At 44.8% G+C, this 20,063-nt stretch overlaps 1 protein-coding gene across 3 annotated transcripts in view; it reads left to right on the top strand.

The window, feature by feature from the left end:
- The window catches only part of LOC126259160 (stAR-related lipid transfer protein 7, mitochondrial), a 120,111-nt gene that overhangs the window by 45,566 nt on the left and 54,482 nt on the right, over nucleotides 1-20,063 (top strand). For 2 of the 3 annotated variants that reach the window (XM_049955711.1, XM_049955713.1), the window contains exon 3: nucleotides 4,610-4,702. The exons of the other annotated variant lie outside the window; for it this stretch is intronic. In XM_049955711.1, coding sequence (XP_049811668.1) covers nucleotides 4,610-4,702 — 93 coding nt within the window. The remainder of the gene's footprint in view (nucleotides 1-4,609; nucleotides 4,703-20,063) is intronic. 3 annotated transcript variants of the gene reach the window in all.

Genomic DNA, 20,063 nt, shown 5'->3' with positions numbered 1-20,063 from the left:
TGAGGTCTGCCCTCTTAAGTTAAATAAGGTGTGAAATAGCGATTACGTGTTTATGTCTGCTCCCAGCTACTCCCCAAGGTGATGGGAAGGAGCAGTTGATGTGGTATGCTAGATGACTATAACAAACATGTTTTACAATTATTTTCACATCTCTTTACATATTTTTGAGCAGTTTTTGGTGCACTTACATATTTAAGTATTTTGCTATTTTATTAGTACTGTGTTTTGCTGGTGAGTTTATTTTAATGTAATTTCTTTGCTGTGATACTCTGTAACTACAGTGGTGTCCAAAATTAAGGTTGCTTTATTTTACCACAAAACAGTATAAATAGGTGATAATAAAGTAGAAACAATGTAAAGAATTCAGAATGTAATCCACTGCAATGTGCATATTGTTTTTTCCAACTTAATGGATTTGCACACGTATTCTGACAACTGGTTAATGTGTGACCACCTTTGGCACCAATTCAGGCCTGACAATGATGTCATCATTCTCATATTGAAGCAATAATGCCCACTCTTCCTGCATAGCTGCTCACAAGTCTTGGAGAGTGGTTGGTGGATGCTGACATGATGCAACCTGCCTCCCTAGTGCATCCCAGACATGCTCTATGGGATTCAAATCGGGAGAGTGAGCAGCCCATGCCATGTGTGCAATATCTTCCATTTCCAAAAAAACATCAACCACCCGTTTTCTAAGAGGTTGAGCATTATCATCCATCAATACCAAGTCTGGGCCCACAGCACCTCGCAACAACTGTGCATGAGACCCCAATATCTCCTCACAGTACCTGACAGCAGTTAAATCTTGCTGATTCATGCATACAATTTGATGAAGAGGTGTTCAAATGGTCAATATAATCGCTACCCTCACCATTAGGGATAATCCTCGATATCAGTCTCTTTCTGCAATGTTTGGGTCCCAAAATCATGTTCTACATGCCCTCCAGGTGTGAATCTGTTGAGAATCACTCCTCAGGCTAAATCAGGACTCATCTGTTAAAGGAACATTGGCCCACCATTTGACCATCAAGGTGGCTTGTTGACGGCTTCACTCTAGATGTTCCCTTCTGGGAATACACGCCTCAGATAAACAGACAGCAGGTCTCCAACAGTAAACGCAGCTCTGCTGAAGCCTTCTGTACTCTGTTTGCCTCAATACAACATGTCCAGGGGATGCTGCGAGGTCAGATGTCAGTTGCAGTGCACTATGAAGGCAGTACTGTCGTGCCCTTACAGCCAAATAAAGATCCACTCTTTCTGGTGTCACATGTGGTCAGTCCTGTCCTGGTCTCCGGGATACAGTTTCGGTCTCTATAAACTGCCGCCCTATCCGAGAAACAACAGAATAATATATCTAAAAACAAAGATGATGTGACTTACCGAACGAAAGTGCTGGCAGGTCGATAGACACACAAACAAACACAAACATACACACGAAATTCAAGCTTTCGCAACAAACAGTTGCTTCATCAGGAAAGAGGGAAGGAGAGGGAAAGACGAAAGGATGTGGGTTTTAAGGGAGAGGGTAAGGAGTCATTCCAATCCCGGGAGCGGAAAGACTTACCTTAGGGGGAAGACTTACCTTAGGGGGAGCGGAAAGACTTACCTTAGGGGGAAGACTTACCTTTCCACTCCCGGGATTGGAATGACTCCTTACCCTCTCCCTTAAAACCCACATCCTATCGTCTTTCCCTCTCCTTCCCTCTTTCCTGATGAAGCTACCGTTTGTTGCGAAAGCTTGAATTTCGTGTGTATGTTTGTGTTTGTTTGTGTGTCTATCGACCTGCCAGCACTTTCGTTCGGTAAGTCACATCATCTTTGTTTTTAGATATATTTTTCCCACGTGGAATGTTTCCCTCTATTATAAACAACAGAATAATTCACATTAAGCTATCAGGTCACATCAGTTTGCGACTCCCCTGCTTCCATTCTTCATATGGCTCACCATAGCAGAGAGTCTGAAGACGTCTTCTCTGGGCCATTCTGCACATTGTGTACACAGTGATTGTGGCGTAACAACATCTGTTACGGTGTGTATGAGTATATCATGAATTAGACACAGAAGGTGGAAATAGCAGTTTGTTGCTTTAATTTTGGACACCAGTGTATTTTTGTATGGGTCCCAGTGGCCACTCTGTCATGCAATCCTAAAAAGAATTACAACAGCAGAAGTACTCAAATCTTAAAATAAATAAATAAATAAATAAATAAATAAAAAATTTAAAAAAATAATAAAAAAAATAAAACACATATTCTTTAACTCTTATATGTAGATATATTCCAAAATTTTTGAGTGCCTGAATATGTGATGCGCATTGTCATTTTCTCCATTACTACATTGGCCCAGACCCATACTATGTAATAGCGAGTAATGACCTAATCTAAGTTCCTTCAGATTCTCTCCACTCAGTTGAGGTGTTTAGTGCTTCAAAACTGTATTGAAGCACCATGTAATAAAAGGATGCTTTCATCATGAATACTTTCCGATCTTGAAACAGAGAGGCTGTAATTTTTTCATAAATTAAAAATATGTGATGACCTGAAGACGGTTCTCATTACTACATAACTCCACAAAAGATGAGTTATACATAATTTGAAATACCAGAAGCCACTGTTATTTATCTCCTCTTGTTCTGCCCTGAGCAGCTGCTTACACTCCACTTCAATATATCCACTGATGCAATAATTATATTGTTCCAAATGTATCTCTGTCACTGCTTTTACAGCTGTTTCCCATGCATCTACACATTCTCCTTTCATTATCTTTTTGTAATCTATTGTTCCCCATGGTATGCTTTCCTTCTCCCATTTTTCTCTTCTTTTCTTTTCCCTTCCTCTGATAATAACCGTATGTGTGTACTTTTTGTTATTCCTATTCCTCATTGCAATTTTACTGTTCCGCCTTCACTAACTGTTTCATTTGTGGCTGATATACAGTATTTACCAGGGTGAGTCAAATGGAAACTTTAAAAATGCTATAATATTTTTCAATATAACAATAAACAAAAATTGTGCATATCATTTGTGACATAGTCTCTCTGACATTGAATATACATATTTCACTGCTTTGGAAGTGTGTAGATACCAGGATGGAGGAATTCTTTTGGTCATTTGTGTAGCCAGTCATGCACCACAGTTTTCACCTCTTCATCACTTCTCAAATGTTTCCTCCCAGTGCTTCTTTGAGTGCACTGAACAGATGAAAGTGACTAGGAGTGAGGTCTAGTGAATGAGGAGGACGTACTGGACATTCAAATTTAATTTCGTGAATAGTCTCAACTGTCTTATGGGCTGTATTCAGTTGGGCATTGTCGTGCAGTAGCAACACACCTGAAGTCAGAAGTCTTTGTCGTTTACTCCAGGCTGCATGGCAGAGTTGATTTTTCAGCATGTCTGAATAAGTAGTCCTGGTTACCACCACTCTTCTATCCATGTAATGCTGCAAAATTACTCCACTTGCATCCCAAACCAGAATCAGTATGACTTTCCCATCAGATGGTTGAATGTGGAATTTTTTTGCTTATGGCAATGGGATGTAGCATCATTCCTTGCTTGACCCAAGTATCATCACCTGTAACAATTTTTTCAAAAATTTGTGACCTTTGAGGTGGAAATGATACAGAAGTTCTTCACTGATAGCAACACAACTGTCTGTCAATTCGGCAGTCCATTGATGTTTCATCCATCTTGGAGACACCTTATTGAAGTACAGTGCATTGTAAACAATATTCTGCACTGAACCGATACTAATCTTAAAAACTGTAACTATTTCAATCAGTGTTATGCTTCGGTTCTCCTTTACTAATGCAATGTTCTCATCTGCCGCTAAGCAGTGAGCCTGCACTGTTCTTGGGGAATCCTCCACAGGAGTTACACCATTTGTACACTCGCTACAGCAACAAACACAAATCACCATACTGCATTGTCATTCTGCAATGAATTTCAGTTGGTTGGACACCTTCACCACACAAAAAATGCATCACAGATCACTGTGGGTTAGCCATCTCATTGTGGATGCTGCTGCCTTCCCGGCACTGTAGCATCACTTTGTCAACTGTTGGTCACTTTCTGAATCTCAAAGAACAATACTGTCACCTACCAACCCCATCACACAACTTTTCAAAATTTTATGAAGCTTTTAAGGTTTTTATTTGAACCACCCTCATACCAATATAACACATTCATTCTCCTCTCAATTTTCCACTTTTTCTGTTTCCCAGTACTTTCATAGCACACTCAGTCCTATTTTTTTTGTGTAGAGCATTCAATTCCACTTCCTTTTTTTACATTATTACTCTTCCTGTCATTGATTATCTTAGATTTTTTTTAAAAATTTTTCCACATTTTTTTTCATCTCCTGTATCTCCCATCATAGTTTTAATTTCTGGCTGTGAAGAACAAACATATGATTGCTAGAAGTTTCAGACAATTATTTGCATTTAATGATTGTCAGTTTGAATGCAGATTTGCTTACTAATTATACAGATTTTGGTCATATACATTTTTATTAAAATATTTATAATTTTTCGCAACAATTCATAATTTATTTGCTTAAAGTCCTATCATACTGACTGAATATCTCAAATCTGTGCGCTCCCATTTGCAGTACGATCTGATTGGTTGCCATTCATTGAAGAAGATGATGTTCTCATATGGAGAAAACAGGAGGACAAAATGAGAGGGCTGTACGCTTACAAAGGTGCCCAAACTATTCACACTGGTTAAGTATGCTAAGTTCAGTGTAATAAGGAATACTCACTCTCTCTCTCTCTCTCTCTCTCTCTCTCTCTCTCTCTGTGTGTGTGTGTGTGTGTGTGTGTGTGTGTGTGTGTGTGTGTGTGTAGATATTAATTATTCACAGCATGATAGTTCTTTGAAATCCTTGTTCACAACACTATTAAAAAATAAAATCACATGTGGGGCACACTAAGTAGTTTAATTTCTATAAACTCACTTCTGAAGTATGTATCGTATACCCATCCTGAGATCGAAGAACTAGTGTAGAGAACAATGATTCAGGACTATCAAGCTTTCGTTTATTGCAAATGTGGAGGAGAAAGAGTTAACTGAATGAAAATAGGGATAGAAGATCTGAAATCAGGGGGTGTGAACAAGATTCAGGGACCAGTGCAACCATTACTTGGCTTAACATTTTGTTTACAATAGTGTCATTAAAGAAATTATACTTTGTAAGCAACAAAAAACAAAAAAAAGCTTTCTTAAATGCTTCATAAAGGTACAAAATTTTCATCGTAGCATTAAAACAATGTGTTGCATTCTATTACAGCATTAACCAAAGAAAAGGCTTTTCAGAAGACTTACTTATGTTAGATATGCTGTACTGTAAATAATGTTCTATTTTAATTATTGTGGGGGTACTCTTGTTTTTACAGTTCTCAGACTGAGGAAAATACATGTGTCTAGATAATTTTGTGAATTACAGTGTCACAAGTGTTGAATGGACCCCCACAGAGATTACTTGCCAGGTGCTAATGCAGACATTCACGCAAATAGATACACACAAAGTCCAAGTTTTACCAAATTATCGTCATAGTCTGAACACTGCATTAAAAATAGGCATGTTGAGTCTGAGTCCATAGTTAATTGCCATCAGTTATGCAAGCAGCAAGACACCAAGTAATATCCAGGAATTCAAATGCCTGCAAAATATAGTAGGTGAGTGTTTATTACATGTAAAGAGTATAATGGCCCGTGCATAGGTATTTGGTCGTGGGATCTTACCACAAGTGTGTGCTGGTCAAGTAATGTGTACTGTTGATGGCCCGTGAAGTGGCTTCTGAAGATGGAATGTACCCACGATGACTAGTGACTCTGTTGTTTTGTCCTTAAAGTATTACTGAGATGCAGTATCCTCTTGCATCCCTCTACCATAAAAGGACATATGTTAGTTCTCATTCCTACTGTGTAGTGTAACTGCAGTAAAAGTCGCTCCTGACCAACTGTGAGTTGTCAACCAGAAAGGTGTGTGCCATGTTTTGTCATCTTTATAATCCAGCAAGGGAGCTTCAGTGACTTTGAAGCAGTTGATGTGACCAAGCCATACTAATCCTCATGTAAGCTGCAGGAATATACCTGGTGTTGCAACGGGCACTTGTCCATGATGATCTTGACAGTCAGGCACACCCCTTTCACTGTGCCAAACTGCATTGTTTTGAGAAATGGGTCTGAGCTAAGGTGTAGTCTGTTATGGGTGGACCATAGTAAGGATGGCTGTCGGGCACCGCCTGTTGCGTTGGCCACTACAGACATGTCCTGAGGAGATATTCGAACTCGGCATCAATCCTTGGTCCGTATGCCTGGTGCCTAACCAGGGCTTTCATCCTGTTATACCACATAAGCATGGGGAAGCAGCATTAATACCCACATGGGAAGTGAGAGGGGCAAAGTGGAAGAGATGAGCCCTCTGTGCTCTGTATGTTCAGCACTGTAAAGCACAACATCACTGATTAGTGTTTGATGATATTAGAGGGTAATACTGCAGTTTTGCAGTCAGTTCGGTTGAGGATAAAATATATTGGGACTATACTCATACGATTTATAATGGAATCTTGTTTGGGAGCAGATCTTTGGCTACTTCTATGTGGTGTAGGTATCAGTAATTGAAAAGTGAGACAGTCTGGAAACAGACCCTTCTTGTAAGTCAGAATCCATATTGGTACCAATGGGAAGTTGAGAAAGTATGTCGACAATCACATGGGTTGAGGTCACCTTGGATTGGATGCTGTAATTGGATTAAAAATGGCACTCAACACTGCACCCTCCTGGACTTGCAGTCTTCTTTGGGTGCTACCTGAGAATGTCCTTGGGTTGATCAAGTCCACTATTTATGCCTGGATGGTGCTGGGTGCTCTGTAAGCAGTCTGCGCCGCATCGAGTGCTCCGTCTGTGATCCGCACCTGCCAGGTGTGACTCCAATAGTCTTCTCTGGTCACCGGTGTTCTGACTGCCATTAGCGATCAGCTCAGCCATCCTCTCAGGCTGTGGTCGTTATCTGAGGTGTTTCAAATCCAACCTGTAATGTGTGTGCTCTGTCTCATGGCTGTTTTTTCAGTCTGCACTATGTTTCTTGCGAAATCTCGAAGTGTCCTACGTTGAGTTTTCAGAAACTCAGGAGCCGGATCCTAGGCAATGCTGAGCTGGTATCCAGTGTCATGGTTGATGAGATTCTCTATGACCTTTATCTCAGTGGATTCTTTTATGGCACTGTTCCAGTATCTTGCATTTTGTGTGATAATCTTGTTGTCATTGTAGTTCATTGAGTGACCAAGTTCTAGACAGTGTTCTGCTATGGCTGATTTTGTTGCCTTTCTGAGTCTGATGTGCCGCTGGTATTCTTTACACCTGACGCCCACAATCCTGTTGGTCTGGCCGATGTATGACATCCTTCATTGGCCTTTGATGTTGTAGATACCTAACTTGCATAGGCCTGGGTCATCCTTTATATTCCCCCACATTATCCCAGTTTTAGTGGGTGGGCAAAATATGCTCTTGATGTCATGTTTCATGAGAATTCTGCTGATCTTGGCAGAGATCAGTCCAGCATATGCCAACTATGCCATCTTCTTTGCCTCTTTTGATTCCTTGTCTGGATCCTGTGGTTGACTGGTAGGTCGAAGGGCCTTCTTGATGTCTCTAGAGGAAAACGCATTTTTAGCTGCTGGTAAACCTCTCTGGATGTGGGTTTGTGCTCCAGGAAACTCTTCTTTCCTGACAGGACGGTGCTGGGCATCCTGAGAGGTGCTCCTCCGCTGGATCATGACCTCACATCCCGAAAGGTTTACCAGCAGCTATGTCATTTGATTGTGAAAGCCTTCATTCTAGAACCTATTTTTGCTGAACACCAATTGTAAGTGTTCTATTTCTGTCGCCAAGCTGTTGGGATCTGACAGAGAATGTGCCCTGTGGACTAAGAGTTTTGAGCACTCTGTTATTCTATGCCAGATGGTGCAGCTATCAGCTTGCAGATATAAGTCAGTGTGAGTAGGCTTGTGTACACACTATGCCCAAATTGGCCATCTGCCTTCCTCTTTACTATTAGATACAGGAATGGGATTGTCCATCCTTCTTCAGTTCCATTGTGAATTTTATATTCGGGTGGTGTGAATTCAGATGTTCCATAAAATCATCTAGCTTCTCCCTATCATGGAGCCAGATGACAAAGGTATCATCCACATACCTGAAAAAGCAATTGGGTTGATATGTGTCTGATGTAAGTACCTCTTCTTCAAACATTTCCATAAATAGGTTGGCCACCACTAGCATCTTCCATTTGCTGATAAAATTGATCTCCATCTAGGAATAACTTCGAAGTTAGTACATGCCTGAATAAGACAGAGTATGACAGAAAGGTTCAACAACTTCTGGAGGATTGATAAAGTGGACAAAAAGACCAGGGCTCTGCTGAAGGAGACGGGCCTGCCTGAACAAGTCATCAAGAAGCTTTGTACCAAAGCAGCCATACAATCCATACTTTATGGACTCCCCAAAGTTCACAAAAATGGGGTTCCACTTCGACCTATTGTTAGCAATATCAGCACCCGACTGCAAAATATCTGAAGAAGTTGCTGGCACCACATGTGGGTAGATGTGCACACCACATTCAGAACTTGGAGGACAACGGAAGAGGCATCAACACATTGTGGACTCTGACATCATGGCCAGTTTCGACATGGTCTCTCTCTTCACACAAGTGCCACGGAATGACTCAGTTGATCTTATTGGAAGTGCAGACCGAGAAAACAGCCATGAGAAGACAGAGCACCAGACATTACAGGTCAGATTTGACATATCTCAGATGACGACCACAACCCCAGAGGACTGCCGAACCAGATGCGGATGACAGTCGGAACACCAGTGGCCAGAGAGGACCATTGGAGTCGCGCCTGCTGAGCACGGACCATGAACAGAACACTCAACGCAGTGCGGACTGATTACCGAGTGCCCAGCACCATCCAGGCATAAATTCTGGACTCCATCCTCCCAAAGTCTATTCTCGGGTAGCACCTGAAGAAGACAGCAAGTTACACTATCGAAATATCATGCGAGAACGACGCAAACATCCGGCAGAGATCCCAATTATTCAACATGTCATCAGATTGTCGGGAAAGCCTGAAGAATTATATAGTTAGCTTATCTGGGTATGCAGAAGAATCTCAACCGAATGCTTGTGTATAAGAAACTGCTACTCTTTATATGCCACATACATTGAACTCCTGTTATGGCTTCTTAGATATAATAGAAATGACTATTTGAATATTATTTGGTGTCTTCTTGTCTGCATAATTGATGGCTCAAGCTCAACATGGTTATTTCTAACATAGCATTCAACCTATGATGATGACAATCTGGCACAACCTGGACTTAATGTGCATCTGTTTGTGAGAATGTCTGTATTAGCAGCTGGTAAATAACCTCTATGAGGCTGTATTCAACATGTGTGAAGCTATAATTCCGAATATGATTTAGATAGATGCATTTTCCTCAGTATAAGAACTGTAAAAACCAAGATATTGTGCAAGACACTTTCACTGATGAGTACCCACAAAAATTAAAAGAGAATAGTATCAGCAATACAGTATATCTAACATAATTAAGTAGTCTAAAAAGCTATTTATTTGATTAATGCTGTAATATAATGCAAAACTCTATTTTAGTGCTATCATGAAAATTTTGCACCTCTATTAAACTTCTAACACATTTCAGAAAGTTTTTGTGTCTTCCTTGAAATACGTTTTTTTGCTGCTAGCATGGTATCATTTCTTCAATGATGATAGGCAAACAAATTATTAAACCAAGTAAGGGGTGCAATGATCTGTAGATCTTGTTCAACCCTACTGATTTCAGAAGTTCCTTCTCTCTTCTGAGTCATTTAAATTTTTCTGCTCCTGGCAGGCATTTGTTAATGATGTTCTGAACAACCTGCATGTCAAAACTTCGTTTACTAAGACCACGCTTTCAGTCAATGTGTAGATTGCAAGGAAGGGTGCTGATGGAAGCTGCTTTTTCAGCATTGCAAAATCTTGATCATATTCTGACATCCACTTAAACTATGTCCCCCATTTATTCACAGCACATTGATAGCAAGTGAATTTTTTCCTATATGGCAGTTAAAATGCAACTGATATTTCATTGTGTAATAAATGCAAGTACATTCAATCTTGAAATCACTTGAGCAGGTGAGATATACTAATGATTTTTTCTTCCTCAATGCCAGTTTCCTGAGGATTCAGCAACTTATCCGTTGCTTATACCAAGCAGGGCTGATGGGATGTGGCCAGTAAAATGCTCAATTGGCAATGGTAGGATGCTTTCCAGGCACTCAGAAGAACAATGGTTTATTAATAGGCTCCCAAATAGTGCACTGTCTAATGACACACAGTTTCCTTCTCTCTCAAAAGGACTCACCAACATGCAATACTTTTTGTGTGCAGACAACTCTATACATCATTTTACAAGAGTGGATCCTGTTTACATGCGGTGTTGTTTTTGTCTTCAGTCCAGCGACCGGTTTGGTGCAGCTCTCCATGCTACGTTATCCTGTGCTAGCTTCTTCATCCTGAAGTACCTACTGCAACCTACATCCTTCTGAATCTGCTTAGCGTATTTATCTCTTGGCCTCCCTCTATGATATTTACCCTCCACGCTGCCCTCCAGTACTAAATTGGTGATCCCTTGATGCCTCAGGATATGTCCTACCAACCGATCCCTTCTTCTACTTAGGTTGTGCCACAAACTCCTCTTCTCCCCAATTCTATTCAGTACCTCCTCATTAGTTACATGATATATTCATCTAATCTTCAGCATTCTTCTGTAGCACCACATTTCGAAAGCTTGTATTCACTTCTTGTCTAAACTATTTATCATCCATGTTTCACTTCCATACATGGCTACACTGCAGTAGCCACCAGAAAGATCGCGGGAGGCGCACATCGGCACGGCGCGTCACGGACTGTAGTTGCCGCAAGTAGAGTCCCGTCCACCAGAGGGCACACGAGAGTTCGGACGTGACCTCTGCCGGCGGAACAACAACAACTCAGGCAGCATGGGCCGTGCCCAGTCAGTTCACATCGGGCATGCCTAGGAGACAGTTCCCGGTCTACGCTATGTGAAGTGCGACGGAAAATGTGAACTGTGTTACTACATACACTCCATACCAATACTTTCAGAAAATACTTTGACACTTAAATCTATACTCGACTTTAGCAAATCCTCTTCTTCAGAAACTCTTTTTTAGGCAAGATTGCCTATTACCACCAGTTCATTCCCAGGGCTTCCACCATAGCCCGCCCCCTGTACTGCCTTCTGCGCAAGGGTGTTCCTTTTGATTGGTCGCCTGCATGCGAGCGAGCGTTCACCTCGTTGAAGGGCCTCCTCACGTCTGCACCTTGTTTGGCTACTTTTGACCCCCATAAGCCGCTGGTTCTGGCTGCAGATGCTTCGCAGTATGGGGTGGGGGCAGTCCTGGCCCATCGCAACGCGGATGGTTCCGAGCAGCCACTGGCGTTTGCGTCTATAACTCTTAGTCCCGCGCAGGCCCATTACTCCCAGGTGGAAAAAGGGGCTTTGGCCATTGTCTACGCTGTTACCAAGTTTCACCCTTTCTTGTATGGCACGAAGTTTCAGTTAATCACTGACCATAAGCCGTTAATATAGTTATTTGGCCCCACCTCTCAGATTCCGGATAGGGCGGCCCACAGACTACAGCGCTGGGCCTTGTTCCTCTCTAAGTACCATTATGGCATTCATTTTCGCCCTACCGGACAGCATGCCAACGCAGACGCTCTTTCCCGTCTTCCGGTGGGCCCGGATCCTAAGTTCGATCGAGAGGAGATTATGTGTTTTCATTTAGATGTGGTGTCCCGCCAAGCGGTTGATGGCTTCCCGATCACTAGTTCTAGAGTCGCCAGGGAAACGGCAGCTGACCCGGTTCTCCGGCAAGTAGTTCGCCTCATTCAGCAGGGGTGGTCATCCTGACCTCCAGGCCGGGCCTCGGACCCTCTTCGTAATTATTTTGTTCTACGAGGCCGCCTCTCCGTCTTGGAAGAAGTTCTCCTTTTGGCTACCGATGAAACAGCTCCTCACGTGGTTGTTCCTGCAAGTTTGCGAAGGGAAGTCCTCACGTTATTACATGAGGGGCACTGAGGTGTTTCCCGTTGGCTCGCAGACATGTGTACTGGCCCGGTATTGACAGAGATATTGGGCACTTGGTGGCCGGCTGTTCCCAGTGTGTGAGGCAACAGGCATCTCCCAGGTCAGCGTTCTCTTCATGGCCACCTGCAACCCAGGCACGGGAACGTGTTCACATAGATTTTGCGGGCCCGTTTCTCAGTGGCTTTTGGCTCATTGTCATTGATGCTTATTCCCGATTCCCATATGTGGTTCACTGCTCCTCCATCACTTCAGAAGTTGCAATCCAGGCACTAGCAAAAATCTTTTCTGTGGAAGGTCTGCCAGTCACCCTGGTCTCGGACAATGGACCTCAGTTTAATTCGCAGACCTTCCAGGATTTTTGTAGACGCTTCAGTACTCGGCACATTTGCTCTCCCGCCTTTCATCCACAATCGAGTGGGGAAGCCAAGTGCATGGTGCGCACATTTAAGACGCAGATGAAAAAATATATGCACGAATTTCCTGCAGAGGAGGCATTGATGTTTTTCCTGATGGCATACCAGATCACAGCAATGGGAGAACGCAGCCCCGCAGAGCTCCTCCACGGGTGCCAACCTAGGACTCTGCTGCAACTCCTCCGGCCTGGTCCTCGCCAGTCTTCACAAAATGGAGTACCCACCTTTCCACAGGTTATGTCGGTCTGGGCACGTGGGTTTGGTCGCAATCCACGTTGGATACCGGCGGTGGTCCTGCGCCGCAATGGCTGCCGGCTCTATACCTTGCAGGCGGGGGACCGGAAGGTACGTCGTCACCAAAATCAGCTACGTCCACGTTTGGGCACCCACCCTCCAACCCCTCGGGCACCGGCTTCCCCATTGCCGGCACCTGTGTTGTTTTCTCAGGGGACACTACTGCCCCTCCCCCCTGTGACTCCACCACACTGTGATGGTTCTCAGCCTTGGCAGCCTCCAGTAGCTCCAGCACCGGCATCTCCATCTTTAGAGATGCCCCAGCGAGAGCCGGCCCCCCTCGCAGGCCCGGTTTCTCAGGAGGCTGGTTCACCTGTGGTCGTCCCTTCCCCATCGTCCCCGCCACTGGGTCTTGCCCCTCCCGAGGTGGACCAGGATCCGGATTTGACGGCTTATCTCCCGTTCTGTCCCGGGCTCCGGTGGTGGGACGACGGGGGCCTCTTCGTGTGGGTCACTTCCAGCCGTATTCGAAGGTTCCGGCTCAAGGGTTGGCAGATCCCCTCGACTCCAGCCTTCCGTAGCTCCTGCACGACGCTTCACCTTCCAACGCAGTGGATCACAGTGGCTTCAGCCCCCATCCCCCCGAAGGAGGAGGAGGAGGAGTGCAGTAGCCACCAGAAAGATCGCGAGAGGCGCACATCAGCATGGCGTGTCACAGACGGTAGTTACCGCAAGTAGAGTCCCGTCCACCAGAGGGCACACGAGAATTCGGCCGCGATCTCTGCCTGCGGAACAACAACAACAACAACTGAGGCAGCACGGGCCGTGCCCAGTCAGTTCACATCTGGCATGCCTAGGAGACAGTTTCCGGTCTATGCTATGTGAAGTGCGACGGAAAACGTGAACCGTGTTACTACATACACTCCATACCAATACTTTCAGAAAATACTTCCTGACACTTAAATCTATACTCGACATTAGCAATTCCTCTTCTTGAGAAACGCTTTCCTTGCCATTGCCAGTCTACATTTTATATCCTCTCTACCATCATCAGTTATTTCGGTCTCCAAATAGCAAAACTCATCTAGTACTTTAATTGTCTCATTTCCTAATCTGATTCCCTCAGCATCACCCGATTTAATTTGACTACATTCCATTATCCTCGTTTTGCTTTTGTTGATGTTCATCTTATATCTCCTTTCAAGACACTGTCCATTCTGTTCAACTGCTCTTCCAGGTCCTTTGCTGTCTCTTATAGAATTACAGTGTCATCGGCAAAACCTCAAAGTTTTAATTTCTTCTCCATAGATTTTAATCCCTATTCCAAATTTTTCTTTTGTTTCCTTTACTGTTTGCTCAATATACAGATTGAATAACATCGGAGATAAGCTAGAACCCTGTCTCACTCCCTTCCCAACCACTGCTTCTCTTTGATGCCTCTCGACTCTTATAACTGACATCTGGTTTCTGTACAAATTGTAAGTAGCCTTTCGTTCTCTGTATTTGACCTCTGCCACCTTCAGAATTTGAAAGAGAATATTCCAGTCAACATTATCAAAAGCTTTCTCTAAGTCTACAAATGCTAGAAACGTAGGTTTGCCTTTCCTTAATCTACCTTCTAAGATAAGTCGTAGGGTCAGTATTGCCACACATTTATATACAAGGTTCCATGGCGTGGTGTGAAATGGCCCTTTATTTTGTACAGTAACAGTGAAAATGTTAAGCATTGAGTAAAATTTTACATCACATACTGATCGTTCCAAAGACGTTGGGATCAAACTATAAGCAAGACCAAAAGGCTGGCCCTAATAGGCATTTTTAAAGATATTTACTTTTGGTAGCTTTTTATGCATTTTTGAAGATTTTTTTGTGTACTTCCTCTTTTTAAGTAGTTTTCTGTTATGTTGTTTTTGCACATTCTGATTAGTGTATTTGCTTATGTCTTATGAAACTTTAAATATCAGTGTCTTTGAGGTAATAAACACACTTTTATACACCTTTAAACCAGACATCATCATTTAAGTCTCTATATAATGCTCAATCCCTTATTTCAAAACAGTAATCATTGAGTACAAATACACACAGTGTCCAGGAGGTACATGATTTTATTTCTTTATTTCCAGTCTATGATCACTCAATATTGTACTCAGACAATCAATTGCAGCTCATAATGACCATTATCAGATCAGTTAAAGATGAAAGAGGAACAACAAATACAAATGTAGACAGCAGTATACATTACCAAAAAGTAGGAAGTTAAGTAATATACAGTGTGTTTTTTATCCCCATAAATATGAAAATCAAGTCTAAAAGCATCAGTACAAACAGGCAGAATAAGTTGGCCATTTAGAAGGCAACAAATATGGTAAAATTCCCTTTTTAACTAATCTCTTGGGACTAAAATATGTTTTCCTTATATACAGGTTTTCCATAAGTGAGATTCTTCCCAGAGTATGTGGAAGGAGGTAATCCAGAATCATACATCAAGCATCTTTAGGTTATTTAAATTCAGTGAATACGTAATTGTTTTACTTTTCAAAAAATACATCCTTTAAAAAAAATCATGAAGACTTATTTGTTTTGCCCTTCTAGCATATTGTAGTGAAAGAAGTTGTCACTCCAGTTGGTTAATATGGGTTATAATTTATTTAGCTACATTAAAAGAGGAAAGGAGATTACTGACATCTACTAGCATATTGTAGTGAAAGAAGTTGTCACTCCAGTTGGTTAATATGGGTTAGAATTTATTCAGCTACATTAAAAGAGGAAAGGAGATTTCTGTCATCTACATCTACATCATTACTCTGCTATTCACAATAAAGTGCCTGGCAGAGGGTTCAATGAACCACAGTATCAATTATTTGCACAGCAGTGGCAAAACTTGGTTCAGCAGCATCCTATTCATCATCATCAGTCACCACTAGCTCCTGCCTCTGGCTTCCTTCATGAACATTTCACACGCCATCATATGTCGGATGTGAAGGTCAGGACGCAATCATCACAACAAACAAAGTTATCATGTCCTTCCTCTCAAGGAATGAAATTGACTTTTGTGTAGTAACACTGTTCCCGTTTTACGTCGCACTTCACTTTGCGTAGACCGGGACAGTGTCCTAGGCATGCCCGATGTGAACTGAATGGGCACGGCCCGTGCTGCCTGAGTTGTTGTTGTTGTTGTTGTTGTTGTTGTTGTTGTACCGCCGGCAGAGGTTGCGTCCGAATTCTTGCGTGCCCTCTGGTGGACGGGACTCTACTTGCAGCAACTACCGTCCGTGGCGCGCCGTGCCAATGTGCGCCTCCTGCGATCTTTCTGATGGCTACTGCACTCCTCCTCCTTTGTGGGGTGAAGCCACTGTGATCCACTGCGTCGGAAGGTGGAGCGTCGGGCAGGAGCGATGACCTCCATGTCCATCGGAAGGCTGGAGTCGAGGGGATCTGCCAACCCTCGAGCCGGAACCTTCGAATACGGCTGGAAGTGACCCACACGAAGAGGCCCCCGTCGTCCCACCACCGGAGCTCAGGACAGAACGGGAGACAAGCAGTGAAACTCCGGATCCTGGTCAAACTCGGGAGGGGCAAGACCCAGTGGCGGGGACGATGGGGAAGGGATGACCACAGGTGAACCAGCCTCCTGAGAAACCGGGCCTGCGAGGGGGGCCCGGCTCTCGCTGGGGCATCTGTAACGATGGCGATGCTGGTGCTTAGGCTATTGGAGGCTTCCAAGGCTGAGAACCATCGCAGTGCGGCGGAGTCACAGCGGGGCAATGGGGAAGCCGGCACCCGAGGAGTCGGAGGGTGGGTGCCCAAACGTGGACGTAGCTGATTTTGGTGACGACGTACCTCCCGGTCCCCCGCCTGCAAGGTATAGAGCCGGCGACCATTTCGGTGCAGGACCACCGCCAGTATCCAACGTGGATTGCGACCAAACCCACGTGCCCAGACAGACATAGCTAGTGGAAAGCCAGGTACTCCGTTTTGTGAAGACTGGCAAGGACCAGGCCGGAGGAAGTGCAGCAGAGTCCTAGGTTGGCACCCGTGGAGGAGCTCTGCGGGGCTCCGTTCTCCCATTGGTGTGGTCCGGTATGCCGTCAGGAAAAACGTCAATGCCTCCTCCGCAGGAAATTCGTGCACATACTTCTACATCTGCGTCTTATATGTGCACACTGTTGTGGCGTAACAAGCTAGTCACGCCACACTGAGGAGGAAGCCGATAGGCACACGTACACACACGCCGACTGGCGTCAAGTCTGGAACAGGATACGTATTGAATACTATAAAGAAAATACGTATCTTTGGAATATACTTAACTTTTAATCAATCCCTGTGATACATCTCTCTTGACTACACAAATGAGACCCGCAAGACACATGCACTGCGACAACTGGCGCCTCACCAAGTCGCAGCCACTAACCTAGCTGAAGGCTATTCCAACTGTCTCTCGGCAAATGAGAGCAAAGGCTTCGTCAGTATAGTCGCTAGCAACGTCGCCGTACAACTGGGGGCGAGTTCTCGTACGTCTCTCGAGACCTGCCGTGTGGTGGCGCTCGGTCTGCGATCACATAGTGGCGACACGCGGGTCCGACATGTACTAATGGACCGCGGCCGATTTAAGCTACCACCTAGCAAGTGTGGTGTCTGGCAGTGACACCACACACACCATGCACTCGGCTTCTCCATTCGATTGTGGATGAAAGAAACGTGCTGAATACCGAAGCACCTACAAAAATCCTGGAAGGTCTGCGAATTAAACTGAGGTCCATTGTCCGAGACCAGGGTGACTGGCAGACCTTCCACAGAAAAGATTTTATCTAGTGCCTGGATTGCAACTTCTGAAGTGGTTGAGGAGCAGCGAACCACATATGGGAATCAGGAATAAGCATCAATGACAATGAGCCAAAAGCCATTGAGAAATGGGCCCGCAAAATTGATGTGAACACGTTCCCATGCTTGGGTTGCAGGCGGCCATGAAGAGAACGCTGCCCTGGGAGATGCCTGTTGCCTCGCACACTAGGAACAGCCGGCCACGAAGTGCTCAATTTCTCTGTCAATACCGGGCCAGTACACATGTCTGCGAGCCAAGGTTTTAGTACGGGAAACTCCCCAGTGCCCCTCATGTAATAACGTGAGGACTTCCCTTCGCAAACTTGCAGGAACAACCACGCGAGGAGCTGTATCATCGGTATCCAGAAGTAGAACTCCTTCCAAGACCGAGAGGCGGTCTCGTAGAACAAAATAATTACGAAGAGGGTCCGAGGCCCGGTCTGGAGGTCGGGATGACCACCCCTGCTGAATGAGGTGAACTACTTGCCGGAGAACCGGGTCAGCTGCCGTTTCCCTGGCAACTCTAGAACTAGTGATCGGGAAGCCATCAACCGCTTGGCGGGACGCCACATCCAAATGAAAACACATAATCTCCTCCCGATCGAACTTAGGGTCCGGGCCCACCGGAAGACAGCGTTGGCATGCTGTCCGGTTACGTGTAAATGGATGTCATAATGGTACTTAGAGAGGAACAAGGCCCAGCACTGTAGTCTGTGGGCCGCCCTATCCGGAATCTGAGAGGCAGGGCCAAATAACGATATTAACGGCTTATGGTCAGTGATTAACTGAAACTTCGTGCCATACAAGAAAGGGTGAAACTTGGTAACAGCGTCGACAATGGCCAAAGCCTCTTTTTCCACCTGGGAGTAATGGGCCTGCGCGGGACTAAGAGTTTTAGACGCAAACACCAGTGGTTGCTCGGAACCATCAGCGTTGTGATGGGCCAGGACTGCCCCCACCCCATACTGCGAGGCATCTGTAGCCAGGACCAACGGCTTATGTGGGGTCAAAAGTAGCCAAACAAGGTACTGACGTGAGGAGGCCCTTCAACGAGGTGAACGCTCGTTCGCATGCAGGCGACCGATCAAAAGGAACACCCTTGCGCAGAAGGCAGTACAGGGGGCGGGGTATGGTGGAAGCCCTGGGAATGAACTGGTGGTAATAGGCAATCTTGCCTAAAAAAGCTTGTAACTCCTTCAGCGAAGCTTGTAACTCCTTGGACCAAACTGCGTAGCGGCTGGACGCCGTGCCGAGAGATGGTGTAGCCCAAATACTCAATGGACGGCTGGAAGAAGTTTGACTTACGCAGGTTGCAACGCAAGCCCACGGACCTGAATTTGAGGAAGAGGGTGCGAAGGTTGTGCAAGTGTTCCTTCGTGCTGCGGCCTGTGACGATTATGTCGTCCAGGTAATTAATACAATGAGGGATTGTCGACGTGACGTGCTCAAGATAACGCTGGAATATCGCCGGAGCACTGGATATTCCGAAGGCCAACCGCTGGTATTGGTAAAGGCCAAATGAGGTGTTGATGACCGCCAGCCGTTTGGAGTCCTCATCAAGTGGTATCTGATGATAAGCCTCCGAAAGATTGATTTTCGAAAAATATTGGCCTCCCACCACGGCGGAGAACAATTCATCAGCACGAGGCAAAGGATAGGTGTCCACCACCATTTGGGAATTAATGGTGGCCTTGAAATTGCCACAAAGACGTAATTTTCCCGAGGGTTTCCTGACAATAATGAGGGGTGAAGCCCAATCACTATAAGAAATGGGAAGAACAACCCCTAGAGCTGTCAGCCGGTCTAGCTCTTCTTTTACCTGAGGGCGGAGAGCCAAGGGGATCTGCCTCGCTCATAGAAAACGCGGGCGAGCCGATGCCTTCAACGTTAAGTGAGCTTCAAAGTTTGAAACACGCCCCAGGCCCTCCTCAAAGATATCTGGAAAGTCTGAGATCAAAGATTCCAATGATTGATAGGGAACGTCTTCGGAGACCAACTGTATGGTGTCAGCGATAGAAAAACTGAAAGCTTGAAAGGCATCCAGGCCGAAAAGGTTAGCGGAGCTCGCATCACTGACAACAATAAAAGTAATAGGCAGAGTGACTGATTTGTAAGTCACGTCGGTAGTGAATTGTCCCAGTAGGGGAATGAACTGCTTACCATAACCGCGTAGATGCCGGTAAACTGGCGCCAATGGGGGCAATCCAAGGTCGGAGAAAGTTTGTGCATTCAACAAAGAAACTGCCGCGCCCGTATTGACTTGCAGTTGTAATCGGCGCGACTGAACTGACCTCGATAAAGAGTTTGTGTGCCGATGCGTCGGGAGCCTGGCCCGATGAAACTTCCTGAATGTCAACATCCATGTCCTCTGTACCTGCTTCCTTCGATTCTTTTGAGGCTGAGTGACAAACTTTAGCAATG

The sequence above is a fragment of the Schistocerca nitens genome, chromosome 5, assembly GCF_023898315.1.
Source record: "Schistocerca nitens isolate TAMUIC-IGC-003100 chromosome 5, iqSchNite1.1, whole genome shotgun sequence".
Taxonomy (NCBI): Eukaryota; Metazoa; Arthropoda; class Insecta; order Orthoptera; family Acrididae; genus Schistocerca; species Schistocerca nitens.
This window is presented reverse-complemented; position numbering and strand designations above follow the sequence as displayed.